The following is a 14,000-nucleotide window of genomic DNA, read 5'->3' as shown; positions in this document are numbered from 1 at the left end:
GCTCTTTATGAATATAATTTACAAAATCCATAGTAGTTTAACACATGGAAGCAAGATCAATTATGTAATCATAAAGAATGACACAATAATGGCAATGATTATAGCTCACAAACTCCAACCATGGAACATCTTGATACCTAGGAAGCAGCATGTACTAATTCACTCATTCATCCATGTGTACAGTGAATACTATCTATATTATGTACCCTTGATCTACAGCTGGACATGCAGCCATGAGGACACGAACATAAGTCCCTGTCCTGATGGGGCCTCCTTTCTAAGTGGGAAGAGAGACAATAAGGATAATGGTAAATACTAAGAGGAAAAATAAAGCAGAAAGAGTATAAACAGTGATTTGGGAAGCTGAGACTTGAACTGAAATAGCCAGAGGTCTACAGCCACACTTTGCTCAGAATACCTCCAGAGAAGATATCAAATGTCATTTCAGTGAAATCATGAAGAGGAGGGGAAAAATATGGATGGACCAAAGAAGAGCCCTTCAGGCAGAGGGAAACACACATAAAAAAGCCTTGAGGTGAAACCATGTCCTGAATGTTCAAGAAACAGCCAGGAGATGGCCAATGTGACCAAAACAATATGGGAGAGAGGGGAGAAGCAGAAGGGACTAGGGACAAGGCATATAAAAGGCTTTAGGCCATAAAAAGATTTTGCCCCTTTATCCCAGTGAGTGTGGAAGCTACTGTAGGGTTCTGAGGAGAAGAGAGCTGTGTGTCGACTTAGGCTAAGTGCTGCTTAATGGGTCACACGAGTAGGAGCATGGAAGACAGTGGTGCTGAGTCGGATTTGATGAACTGTCGGGGGCTTGCTCAAGAGGTCAGAGGAGAATTTTGGTATGTTGCCTAGAGATCATTCTTGTGATATTTTATTGCAGAAAATGGCTGCTCTTGTCCAAAAAGTCTGCCTGAGGCTAAAGTGAAATGTTTAACATTAATTCTGTTGGCAAAGGAAATCACAAAACAACCTAGTATAGACTCTGTCATGTAGAATTAGTGGTTATTAGTGATAACTCTAATCAAGATTTATAATGAAAGGGAGAAAAGGAATAGAGTTAAGTGGAATGAAGCTAAGTCATATGTTCAAGAAGATAAATAGATTAAGAAATGGAGTAAAGGGAATGGTGACCTCAGGGCAAGATTTGACCCAGTTAAGTTCAACCCCGGAAAAGTAACTAAAGGAAACTTAGAGCCGGGTATGGTGGGGCATACCTTTAATCCAAGCACTCAGAAGGCGGAAGCTGATGGATCTTAGAGTTTGAGGCCAACCTGGTGTATAGAGCAAGTTCAAGGACAGGCAAGCTTAAGCAGTGAGAGACAGAAAGCTGGTGGAGATGAAATTGAATGAGGGAGCCATGTTCCAGCCCCAGCAAGTAGCAAAACTTGGCAGCTTCAGCCATGTGGTTCTGGCTTTAGAGTTAAGGACAGAAGAAAGTAGATATGGAATTCGCCCTCTCGCCTAAGGAAAGATGCTGAGGCCAGGCATTTGTCAGGCGTTTCAATGAATGAAGGCCCAGACAGGCCAATGTGTGAAACTATTGAAGTTGGAACCTAGATTGCCTTGGAGACCCCCAAGATGCTAGAGATGCCAAAATTGTGGGATACCTGACAAGGAGAGCTGCTAACAGGGATTGGAACCAGCCCAAGAGAAAGAAGTGTGTTGCAGTCAACAAAGCTGAACAGAGCTGGAGATCTGAAGAGCATGTTGACATCAGATATGGAGATGCAGAGTTTGGAGCTTGCCCAGATGGATTTCAGTCTTGCTTTGTTCTGGTATTTCCTTACCATGCTCCTTTCCCCATGTTTTGGAATGGTAATATATATCTTGTGCCATTATATGTTGGAAGTATGTGATCTGCTTTTTTATTTTGATTTTACAGGGATTACAGTTAAGAGATTGCATGAATCTCAAAAGAGACTTTGAAACATTGTTGAGATTGTGATAGACGACAGGGACTTTTGAAGCCGGACTCAATGCATTTTTGCATTATAATATTATTAAAAGCCTATAAAGCCTATGGGGACCAGGGTATGGAATATGATAGTTTGAATGTAATTGGTCCCCATAAGCTCATAGGGAGTGGAGGTGTGGCTTTGTTGGAGTGGGTATAACCTTGTATGTCACTGTGGGGTTTTGAGGTTTTTCTATGCTCAGGATACTGCCCAGAGTCTCAGTTGAATTCCTGTTGACTGTAAAATGTAGGACTCTCAGCTACTTCTCCAGCACCATGACTGTCTGCTCATGGCCATGCTCCCTGCCATGATAATAGACTGAACTTCTGAAACTGTAAGCGAGCCACCTCAATTAAATATTTTCCTTTATAAGATTTGCCGTGGTCATGGTGTCTCTTCTCAGCATTAGAAACACTAAGACTGGCTTGAACAAGATCATTATAGTTTCTGCATAGAGAACAAACTGAAAGGAGAGGGAGCAAGCAGGCAGAGGAGGATGAACCAAAGCAATCCAAAGACTAACAAATACACGAAATCCTTTACACAAAAATGTTTCTGTTATCTTAAGAATGATTGCTAAAAAGTGATACATTTTAAAAATAAAGGCTCCAGCACAAAGGCACACTGACCACAGCCAAGGCTGAAGCAGGGGTGGTGGGAGGGGAACAGACACTGCATATTCTGCCTTTGCTTGTTGTGCTTGAAACATTTTTAACCAAGTTTTTTATTTATCAATATAATGAGATTAATGATAAAGACAAGAATTCCACAATTAATTCCCTGTAAAGAATTCCAAGAAACTGAAGTGCCAGGACAAATTTAGACAGGAAAAATGCAACAGAGAAAACAAAAGAGCCCATATTTGGTTCCAAAATGCCACATGAACAGTACAAAATGGACAAATCTAGATAACTGTTAAAGGAAGTAAAACAGCCTGGAGTTTCATACACTGCAGCAAAGTCAGCAGAGAGACTGCCAAAAACCAACAGCAAACTCAGTTCATAATTTTAAAAAAGGAATAAAAGGATATGATTGTCTCAGGAGCAGACTGCTTTATACCTGCTGCTATTTGCAATTCTAGAAGCCTCTTCTAATGTAGCCTGTGTTCAGTCATTTCCAACTACATTATATGGAGAGTGGGTGAGGGAGCTAAGGGCCTTGGGACAGACAACCATAGCCCCTTGGGGAGACAAGCTGGGTTCTCAGGATCCCAAACCACAGCTCACCCAAGGCCCTGCCCCATGTTATTATGGGTTTTACCAAGCATATTCCTGGTTTAGAGAAGGAGCTATAGTTCTCTCCATACATCAGGGCCTCAGGGGAACCTCAAGTCAGGTCCTAGTCCTCAACAGTTTTTCTTAAAGGAAACACCACACACACACACACACACACACACACACACACACACTTTAGAGTTGCCTCTTCATTTCAGCCAAAGAATGCCAGGTTGGTTTAATATCTAAAAGCCAATTAATGTAAATACCATATCAATGGAATTAAAAGCAAACCACATAGTCATCTTGACAGAAAAAAAGCACTTGGTAAAATCTAATATCCAACCCATGATCAAAAACATTTAACAAGCTATGAACAGAAGGAAATTTCCTCAGTCTGAAACTACATCACCCCTACCACACTATATTTAATGGTACAGAAATCTCTTCTTGAGATCAGAAACAAGACAGAATATTGGCTTTTTTTTTTTTTTTGGTTTTTCGAGACTTTTATCACATCTATTCTACACAGTACTAGGGACTCCAGCTAGTCTAGTTAAGCAAGAAAAAGAAACAAAGGGGATATAAGATTAGAATGAAAAGTAAAACCCTCTCATTTGAAAACAACATGATTATGTTCAAAAAGCTAAGAAACAAGTTCAGCAAGTGGCAAGACACAGGCTTGATACATCAGCATCATGTATGTACCGTCTAACAAGGAACAATCTCAAAATATTCACAATATAGCATTTAAAAGAAAATAGGGGTACATTAAACAAAATAAAGGTTTAATACTGAAAAAAAAGTTCTTTGAAAGAAAAAGATCTGGATAGACAGAAATCCTGTGTTCACAGATGGAAAGCTTTGCATTGGAGAGAGAGCAATATTCTGAAAACTGACTCAACACAACCTAGCAAAGTCCCGGCTACTTTTTGGCTCTTTGTTGTTGTTGTTTTCTTTCAGGAATTAATGAAATGGTCATAAAATAACACTGAAATGCTGGTCACAAGACCCAGAAAATCTTATACCTTAATCTTGCAAAAGAAAAACCTAGGGGGCTGTAACTTCATAGTTTCAAAAGGGCAATGTATAGCCTACTGAATTAAAATGTAGGTATAAACCTGTGTTTATAGCTGACTGAGTTTTACAGGGTGCCAAAAACAATTCAATGAGAAAGCGCAGTCTTTTCAATAAACGGTACTGAAACAACTATACACCCCATATGGAGTCGAATTCTTTCCTCCTAACATACACCAAAAAAGAATTTCAAAGGCGCAAAGATGTAAATTCAGGGGCATAAATAATAGAACTTGCAAACATCGGAATATATTGTCAGATAAGAAAATGATTTATCTGTCTTAGATATATCTGACACTAAAAGCAACAAAAAAACCTGAAATTCATCAAAATTTAAAGCTTTCCTTTTTTGAATAAAGTGAGCACAACACACTGGCTGGGAGAAGATAATGGAATAGTGAATGGAGTACAGAGAAACACATACAACTCAACACAGAATGATGGGCTCCCCGGCTCTTAAAAGATAAAAGACTTGGTAGCTATCTATTTACAGAAGATATGCAAAAAGCAAACACACACACATACACACACAAAGTTCCTCAATGTCATCAACCACCAGAGAGACAGAGAGATACAAATACAACCACAAGGAGATGCCACTTCCGACTCATTAGGGCAGCTGTAATCAGAAGGGCATGCAATGAATGCGACACCAGCTGCAAAGTGCCATGAGACTGAAAAAGGTAGATAGACCCAGTACCACAGTGTCCTCTATCTGGGACTTACTGACGGAAGTATAATGGTCAAGACAGCAAAAAGACTGGTGACTTTCCATTATCTGGATCAGAAGAAGGATGCTTTTGTCACCAGCAGTACACATGGTTTCTCCAAACCCAAGAACACACCATGTTTGTCTTAAGCTAAAGTCAAAAATGGCAGGCACATCACAGTGCACTAGGCTCTGCTCATACAGTCTGACACACCACTCTAAAGGAAGTTCACAGGATTACTCAAGAGCAATTATGGTGGTCACAACCCAAGATGGCTACGGTCATTTCAACTTTGTCCCTACGGTTTGCAAGATGCAGTGGAATCAGAACCATCGAATGCTGCTAGTAGGCCTGTAAAGTGGTAGAGCTGCTTTGTTAACTAACTGACAGAATCTCGAAAAGTAGAATATAACTGTAAGACTAGGAAGTCACACTCTTAATTCCAATCACCATCAGTCCACACAGAAATCTTTAAACAAATGGTAGCATTATTCCTAAGAGCTGAATGGCAACAAACAAACAAACAAACAAACAAACAAAAAGCCAAAAACCTCAAATGCCCTTAACTAACAAAGAGATCAGTAAAATGTGACCCATCAACACAACAGACTAGCATTCAGCCTTTAAAAGAAACGAAGCACATACTAGAAGATAAATGAACCTTGAAACATTATGCTAGTTTTAAAAAGCCAGTCAGGCCAAATGACGGTGGTGCACACCTTTAATCCCAGCACTCAGAGGCAGAGGCAGGCAGATCTCTGTGAGTGAGGCCAGCCTGGTCTACAGAGCATGTTCCAGGACACCCAAGGATACACAGTGAAACCCTGTCCCGAAAAACCAAACCAAACCAAACCAAACCAGAAAGCCATTTAGGAAGAGTACAGGTAATTCTTGAGAGGCAGAAAAAGATGACTGGTTGCACTTGACTACAGATGGGGAAATGAGGAGAGAATGATAGCTAAAACAGATTACCTTGGTGGGGGCAAAGAAATGTTCTAAAACTTATTGGGGTGATGGCTACACAACTGTGAATATGCAAAAAAAATTGACTCATGTGCTTAAAAAGACAAATTGCATGGTACATGTATTGGAGCTTGGGGCGGGGAGAAAGAAACACCTCCATAAAACCTTTGTTAAGTTCTAATAAGAGACTGTTGTCTATGCACATCTCCACTGTCCCCAGTGTAGACCAGATGAATACCAGCAACTGACACTCATCTGTCTTCGTCTACTAGACCTACTAAACCAGGAGTTCCCTGAGCAGGGATTTAACTCGTGTTCCTTGGAATGAGGTGAACATCCGCACATTGTGTGCACGACATATGATAGGATGTATCAAAACTGTTGGTCAAGATTGCCTTTAAAGTGGTCCTCAGGGAAGCTTTTCTTTACCTGGGGTCATCAGGCAAAGTCTACAGAGGATACATCTCAGCAGACACTTAAATGATGAGAAGGAAGCAAGAGAAGAGCATTTTAGGAATGAAGAAAATAGAAAGGGCAAAAATGTCAAGATGGGAACACTGATCTCAGTACCTGGGTTTTTAAGGAAGGCAGTCATATCTACAATGAACTCTATACCCCACACACTGATAAGTAGAAGTATCTTCCACTCACATTCCATAGTACTTCTTTAAGCTAGTTCAGCTGGGGAAAGGGGGTTTTACAACTCTCCACGGTTCAGGATTATCACAGAGTTTAAAGATGATCTTGAAGATCGTCACTCTTCAAGACAAAAAACGTCAATAGGAAAAAAAAATGAGCAAAACGTTTTGAATTTTGTAATGACAGAAAAGGAGGGGGAACGGCAGCTTTACAAGCACAGCTCATCAAACACATTCTGCAGGCAGAATAATGTGCTCAACCTGCCTTCAGCCCCTGGAGCATGGTGCTTTGCATTCGTAGTATTTTTAATCTCTAATGCTCCGGAGGATGGAAGGACGGCCAATATGCACATTTTCAAAGAGGATTACGGTTCAAAGGGAGCTGTCCAGCATTCAACAAGCTGAAATCAGAGGGACCGTTCACAGACAGTTCCCAAGGCTCAAGGATGGCAGTACAGGATTATTCACAAGACAAAGTTACCAGCAGAACTTGGCCAACAATAGCGAATTGTTCCAGTCCCTTCTCCCAGCATTCAGGACCATGCATTTACAGATTCTGTAAAACTTCCAGAATGTAGTAGTCAAGGGGGCTGATTTTGAAGCATCACACTCATGCCAAACAAAACAAAACAAAACAAAACCAAAAACCCACGAGAATTAACAGGCATGAGGAGTAGAGTAACTTGCTTATCTCTACCTTAGGAACAAAACATGGTTTAAATTATTGAACAAAATTTTTGATGTTTTTGTTGTTTTGAGACGAGGTCTTACTATGTAGCCCTGCTGGCCTGGAATTCATTAAGCAGGCTAGGCTGGCCTTGAACTTACAGTGGCCCTCTGGAAAGGCAGCATCACAGGTGCGGACCACCAACACCAGATCAGGTCGTACTATGAGAGGCAGCAAACGGCTGAACCAGTGAGCACCCAAAACAAAGGTGAAACTCCACTACCAACTAAGATTCCTACTGACTCTGTTCAGGCACGGGAGACGAGACGACAGCCAGCCACTGAGGGGAATGGTGTGGGCCTGGGAGGCCGAGACCGCCCGCGAGCATCCCCGGCGCTCACCTTCGGGATCCGCCGGCGGCTCCGGGCGCTTCCCGCGGGACAAGAAAGCCTTGGGCAGCAGCAGCGATACGGCTAGGACGAGACCCGAGGCCAGCGCCACTCTCTGCACCGTGGAGTACGCCATGGCTGCGTACCGCTGGGCCCAGAAGTTGAAACCGGAACCGGAACCGCAGCGCGCAAGCCGGTTCACGACTGACCCGCGGGCTGCGCAGACGGCGGCGCGCGAGGGACAAGACCCTCCGCTACGCCTACGCCGTGTACCCTAGGGCGGTGTGGTGCGTGGCAACCGTAAGCTACCCTAATGTCCTTCAGTTCGCTCTGCGTCCAGCTGTCACCAAGGCACGGCCATCCCAGAGTCTAGACCTCTAGCGATTTTGCGTTCCTTTCTATCCCTGTTCACCTCTAAACCCTTGCCTCATTTGCAGGAGGAACTCTCTTTCCCAGCTTCCATTCATGCATATCCACAACTCATCTACAACCAAAGGCAATAAAACCAAAACGGACTACTGAGCTCTCACCATAGCTCAAAGCCTTACAGAACCTACCATGACCTTAAGAACGACATCATATTTCTTTATCTGACCTTAAGGGCCTGTATGATCTAGTCTTACCAACACTTTGGAAACTAAAGGACACATTTGCTACCAATTTTCTTGTTTAGAGGGGACTTTTGTTCATCCTGTTTCCTATTCCTGGAAGATACCTGATGTCATCCTCACCTGTCAAAAACTCATCAGAAGAAACAGCTTAGAACAACTGTCCTTATGAAACTTAGCCAGCCTCTTCATGTCACAAAACCTTGGCTCTATGCCAACTGTCTCTATTCCTTTAGCCAATGTTCTTTTAGTTTTAAGATACACATTAAACTCTGAAGTTAGCATCACTTCAGAAGCAAATGGGTTCCACTGGGAAACAGGTAGGCATCTAAGCAAATTATGGACTCCATAGTCAGCTCAGCTGCAAAGAGGAGCCAGGAAAGGCTCTGCTGGGGTAAAATTTGAACTCTTTATTAAATAGGCAGACAGTTGAGAGGGATTAGGGGTGCATTCCAGGAAAAGCAAGCAAAGAAAATTTCGGCAGGAAGCTCCTGCCTCAAGCTTCCGGCCGTGTTCAGAGAACTATCAGTAGCTTATTTTAGCTGGATGTGCAGTCATAAAGTGTTGAGACTCTAGATCTCAGAAATAGGTCCTGGAAAGTACAGGGAGAGCTTCCAGTTAAACATGGAGGATGTAACACGTGCATTTATCTTTGTTTTCCCCTAGATGTGTCCCAAAATGAAAAGGGGGATAAGCCTTCAAGACTAAAGAGAATGCTAGAAAACAGGATGAGAAGGGTCAAAACTGTGTAAGGTACACAACACCATCCAGTTGAAACACAATTCAGAATTCCTATTAGCCATATTAAATGACTTAAAATAAATATGTGAAATTAATTTAAGTAAGTCTTATTTAAACTGATATATACAAAATATTGTTTCAGATTGAGTAGCACTAGCCAGTCACATTTTAAGGACCCACTAGCCACCTACCATCTGGATAGTGAAGGTGTACAGCACAAAAAGTTAATTGCTACAAAAGGAAAGCCTATATGAAGCAAACTAATTTGCTCCCAAGAACCTATAAATTCTAGTAATTAGAAGCACGGGTTATCTTCGAAGGCCAGGGTGTGGTGTGCAGCTGAATAAAAAAGGACTGGTTGAGGGTCTAGTTAAGAAGTGGATGTCCAAGCCAGGCATGGTAGCACACACCTTTAATCCCAGCACTTGGGAGGTAGAGCCCAGTGGAGCTCTGTGAGCCACGGCCAACCTGGTCTATACAGTGATTCTAGGAGAGCCAGCGCTATATAATAGAGAGACCCTGTCTCAAAACAAAACCAAAGTAACTATTCTTCATATTTCTTTCCTACAGATGTTTGTCCCTGCTGGCACATGTATTTACATCATCCACACCGCTAAAAGCTGTGAAGTATTTACAATGTTCTCAGGGTCACACATATTGCCCAGTTACTTTCCTGTTGCTGTGGTAAACTCCATGACTAGAATCAATCAGGGCTAGGATTCAGCTTATTTGGGTTACAGTTTAGTCCATCATCAAGGGAAGTCAAGGCGGGAACTGAAGCAGAGACCATAGGAGTGCTGGCTTGTTCCTATGACTCACTCAGCTACTGTTCTGAAATAATTGCCCAGGGATGGCACTACCCACAGTAGGCTGGGCCCTCTTACATCAGCCAGCAATCAAGAAAATGCTCTCACAGACCTACACCCACAAGAGAATTTGATGGAGGCAATTCCTTAACGGAGGTTCCTTTCTCCCAGGTGACTCTGCTTGGTATCAAGTTGACAAAAATCTAACCAGCAAACATAACTCAATTGATTGTCCTAGTGGCTATAGAAGTAAGCAATATTATATGACATCTGAGAGATGAGAAAGACAAGGCACAACAAACTTAAGAAACTTACAGATAACTACCTGCTATGGATTGGAATCTGTGATTTAACCCGGGAATTTTTTCCCTAGTACTACTGGCTTTACTCTCTACAGAGGCAGGACCAGAGAAGCTCTGAACTCATGGACAACAGGTATAGGGTAGGAAGCTATTACTGAGGGAATGTGACCACCAAGAGATAATCTGGAATAATCTCCCAAACTTTGGTTTGTATGTCTGGGTCGGCTTTGATTCTATATGACAAAAAATTCATAACAGGAATACAATAAAGTTGGTAAGAAGATCATGAATTCATGTTTTGATGTTGATGTTCCATGAAATACCCACATAGCAATATCTAGAATTCACCTTTGAAGACATGTATAGGTTGACGTCAATTGGTAATATAATCAGTAGTAAATTAAGTCTGGGAGAAGACATTAGAAAAAGTGTTCATGGAAAGTAAAGAGGTAACAACGGAAATCTAATTAACAATGCTATGTTGACGTTCCCATGTGTGGACTGAAATGGGAAGATGAAGATAATGACCCAGATGTTAAACTCTTGAGTGAGAGTTAGAAGATTGGAAGGTAATATGTATAGAGATAAAACAAACAACTATGAAAAACAAAGAACTTCATAAGTTCTTTTAAGGAGAGGTGTGTGTGTGTGTGTGTGTGTGTGTGTGTGTGTATGTGTATACAGGTGTGCATGCATGTATGTGTATATAATCAAATTCATGTAGAGATCAAGAAGACAACCTCAGGATATTTCAAGTATCACAGGAACACCATCCATTTTATTTTAAGGTAGAGTCTCCCACTGGCCTTGGAGGTCACTAAGTAAATCAGTCCAGGTAGGCGAACTAGCCAGCAAGCCTTAGAGAAGCACCTACTTCCACCCACCAGCACTGGGCCGAAAAGCATATGCCACTGTGCCTGTTTGTTTGTTTGTTTTCGTTTTTATCTGGTTCTAGAAATGAGCATAGTTTTTTCACATTTGAAAGATAAAGCCCTTTGCTCTCTTAATAGGCTCTCCAGCCCCTGGCACTATATTTTTGTTATTGTTAGTGGCAGTGGCAATGGTTTGTTTGTTTGTTTATAAAGAAGCAGGTATATGAAAGCATCGAGAAGGGCTGAGTTGTATACCTACTACATTCCTAGGCTTTGAGCCATGGGAAGACAAATATATATTGTTTAGGAAAAAAGTGCAAAGGATCCCCTAGAACAAGATAGTTAAGCAATGTACAGAAAGAAGGAGAGGGGGCACAAAGGTGGGGGTTATGGAATATTTGTACACTGTGTGAAAATGTATGACTGTGATTGGTGTAATAAAAAGCTGAATGGCTAATAGCTAGGCAGGAGGTATAGGTGGGGCTTCCGGGTAGAGAGAGAACTCTGGGAAGAAGGTGGAGCTGACAGACTCAGAGGAAGCAGAATCAGCAGTACAGAGGGATGAGGTAATGACCATGCAGCGGAATGTAAATTAAAATAAAAGGATCAATTTACCTTACAAGAGCTAGTTAGGAATAAGTCTAAGCTATAGGCTGAACTTTCATAATTAATAAGTTTCCATGTTATTATTTGGGAGCTGGTGGGACAAAGGAAGACTCGTTCCAGGGGAGGATGAGAGATGAAATGCTATAGTAGTTAGGGGATGGAGGACCACGTGAAGACAAATGAACAGCAGTCATTGTCACTGTGAATGGACAGAGACCATGGTCACATTAGACCAGGGAAGTCGCCTAGTGAAAAGTGAAGACACCACGTTAGAGTCCACAACACCTAACTGGGTCCACATTCAGTATTGCAGCCGGATGAAGTGAGGCCCTGGAAGTGACAGGGGCCTGCGCAGGGGCCATCTTGGATCCAGAAGAATACTATATTAAAATCCTCTAGAAAAAATGCAGGTCTTATCTCAAAGCAAGTGCTTAGGTTTTTAAATACAGTATTGGAAACCAAAGATCACAAGTCTGAAGGCTATGAGTGAAATACAAAGTAAATGACAGGGAAATAGGGCTGGCGAGCCAAGTCTGTTCTGTGCACCATGTGCATGGAAAGAGGTGAAGTGCGTATAGTGGTGATTTGGGGTGTCCGAAGGCTGAGGAAGCCCTGTATTCATTCTTTATTTTTCAAAGACAGGGTCTTACGTAGCCCAGGCTAGCCTAGAACTTGCCACATAGTTGAGGCTGTACTTGAACTTTAAATCTTCCTGTTTCGAAGAGGTTCAAATGGCCAAAAGACACTTAAGGTCATGCTCAACTTCCTTAGCGATCAGGGAAATGCAAATCAAGACAACTTTAAGATACCATCTTACACCTGTCAGAATGGCTAAAATAAAAAACACCAATGATAGACTTTGCTGGAGAGGTTGTGGAGAAAGGGGTACACTCATCCATTGCTGGTGGGAATGCAAACTTGTGCAACCACTTTGGAAAGCAGTGTGGCGGTTTCTCAGGAAATTCGGGATCAACTTACCCCTGGACCCAGCAATACCACTCTTGGGAATATACCCAAGAGAGGCCTTATCATACAACAAAAGTATATGCTCTACGATGTTCATAGCAGCATTGTTTGTAATAGCCAGAACCTGGAAACAACCTAGATGCCCTTCAATGGAAGAATGGATGAGGAAAGTATGGAATATATACATATTAGAGTACTACTCAGCAGTAAAAAACAAGGGCTTCTTGAATTTTCCATATTAGGATGGAAATAGAAAACACTATCCTGAGTGAGGTAAGCCAGACCCAAAAAGAGGAGCATGGGATGTACTCACTCATATTTGGTTTCTAGCCATAAACAAAGAACATTGAGACTATAATTAGTGATCCTAGAGAAGCTAAATAAGGAGAACCCAAAGAAAAACATATAGGCATCCTCCTGAATATTAACCTTCATCAGGCGATGAAAGGAGACTGAGACAGAGACCCACATTGGAGCACCGGACAGAAATCTCAAGGTCCAAATCAGGAGCAGAAGGAGAGAGAGCACGAACAAGGACCTCAGGACCTCAAGGGGTGCACCCACACACGGAGACAATGGGGATGTTCTATTGGGAACTCACCAAGGCCAGCTGGCCTGGGTCTGGAAAAGCCTGGGATAAAACCGGACTCTCTGAACATAGCGGACAATGAGGACTACTGAGAACTCAAGAACAATGGCAATGGGTTTCTGATCCTACTGCACGCACTGGCTTTGTGGGAGCCTAGGCAGTTTGGATGCTCAACTTACTAAACCTGGATGGAGGTGGGGGTTCCTTGGACTTCCCACAGGGCAGGGAACCCTGATTGCTCTTCGGGCTGGGGGGGGGGACTTAACTGGGGGAGGGGCAGGGAAATGGGAGGCGGTGGCGGGGAAGAGACAGAAATCTTTAATAAATAAATAAATTAAAAAAAATCCTCCTGTTTCTATCTCCTAAGCACTGGATTACAGATATGTGCTACCAAATCTGGCTAGGCACGTTCTTTTTTTAAGGGAAGAAACAAACATTTGTGTGTTTATTGGGAAATGTCAGAAAAAAGATGGTGGAAAATCTAGAAACAAGAGGGATCAATATTAGAGCAAAGGCCAGGCCTGGAGCAGACACGAGGACCACACACCAAGTACTCGGCGGTGGAGTCAATGTAGAAGAACGAAGCAGGAGTGAATTCTGGCACACATTAAAGGCATGGTGTAGGGACAGCAGATCAAGGGAGTGTGTTCCCAGTGCAGCAGAACTCCCGGCAAAAAGGATATATTCAGGCCGTTAACAGAGGAAAAGCTTCTGGAAAGGATTTTAGAGGGGAGGGAATCGTTTCAGCTTGGCAAAGAAGGCATACGGACAACCCGGGATCACAGATAATTATGGATTGCTTGTTCTAGCCCTGAAAACAAACAGCATCTTTCTACCGGCACATTCTAGGCTGGCTTTGGCTTCCCCACAGCATCCCTCGAGCCT

At 42.4% G+C, this 14,000-nt stretch overlaps 1 protein-coding gene across 2 annotated transcripts in view; it reads right to left on the bottom strand.

The window, feature by feature from the left end:
• Ric3 (RIC3 acetylcholine receptor chaperone) overlaps positions 1 to 7,811 on the bottom strand; it is a 52,361-nt gene extending 44,550 nt beyond the window's left edge. For both annotated transcript variants that reach the window (XM_041667263.1, XM_041667264.1), the window contains exon 1: positions 7,638 to 7,811. In XM_041667263.1, the coding sequence (XP_041523197.1) occupies positions 7,638 to 7,761 (124 nt within the window). In that variant the 5' untranslated portion in view covers positions 7,762 to 7,811. The remainder of the gene's footprint in view (positions 1 to 7,637) is intronic.
• Between the last annotated feature and the right edge of the window lie 6,189 nt (positions 7,812 to 14,000).

This window comes from Microtus oregoni, unplaced genomic scaffold, assembly GCF_018167655.1.
Source record: "Microtus oregoni isolate MIOR12 unplaced genomic scaffold, Mior012 000016F_ref0000370, whole genome shotgun sequence".
NCBI classification, from domain to species: domain Eukaryota; kingdom Metazoa; phylum Chordata; class Mammalia; order Rodentia; family Cricetidae; genus Microtus; species Microtus oregoni.
This window is presented reverse-complemented; position numbering and strand designations above follow the sequence as displayed.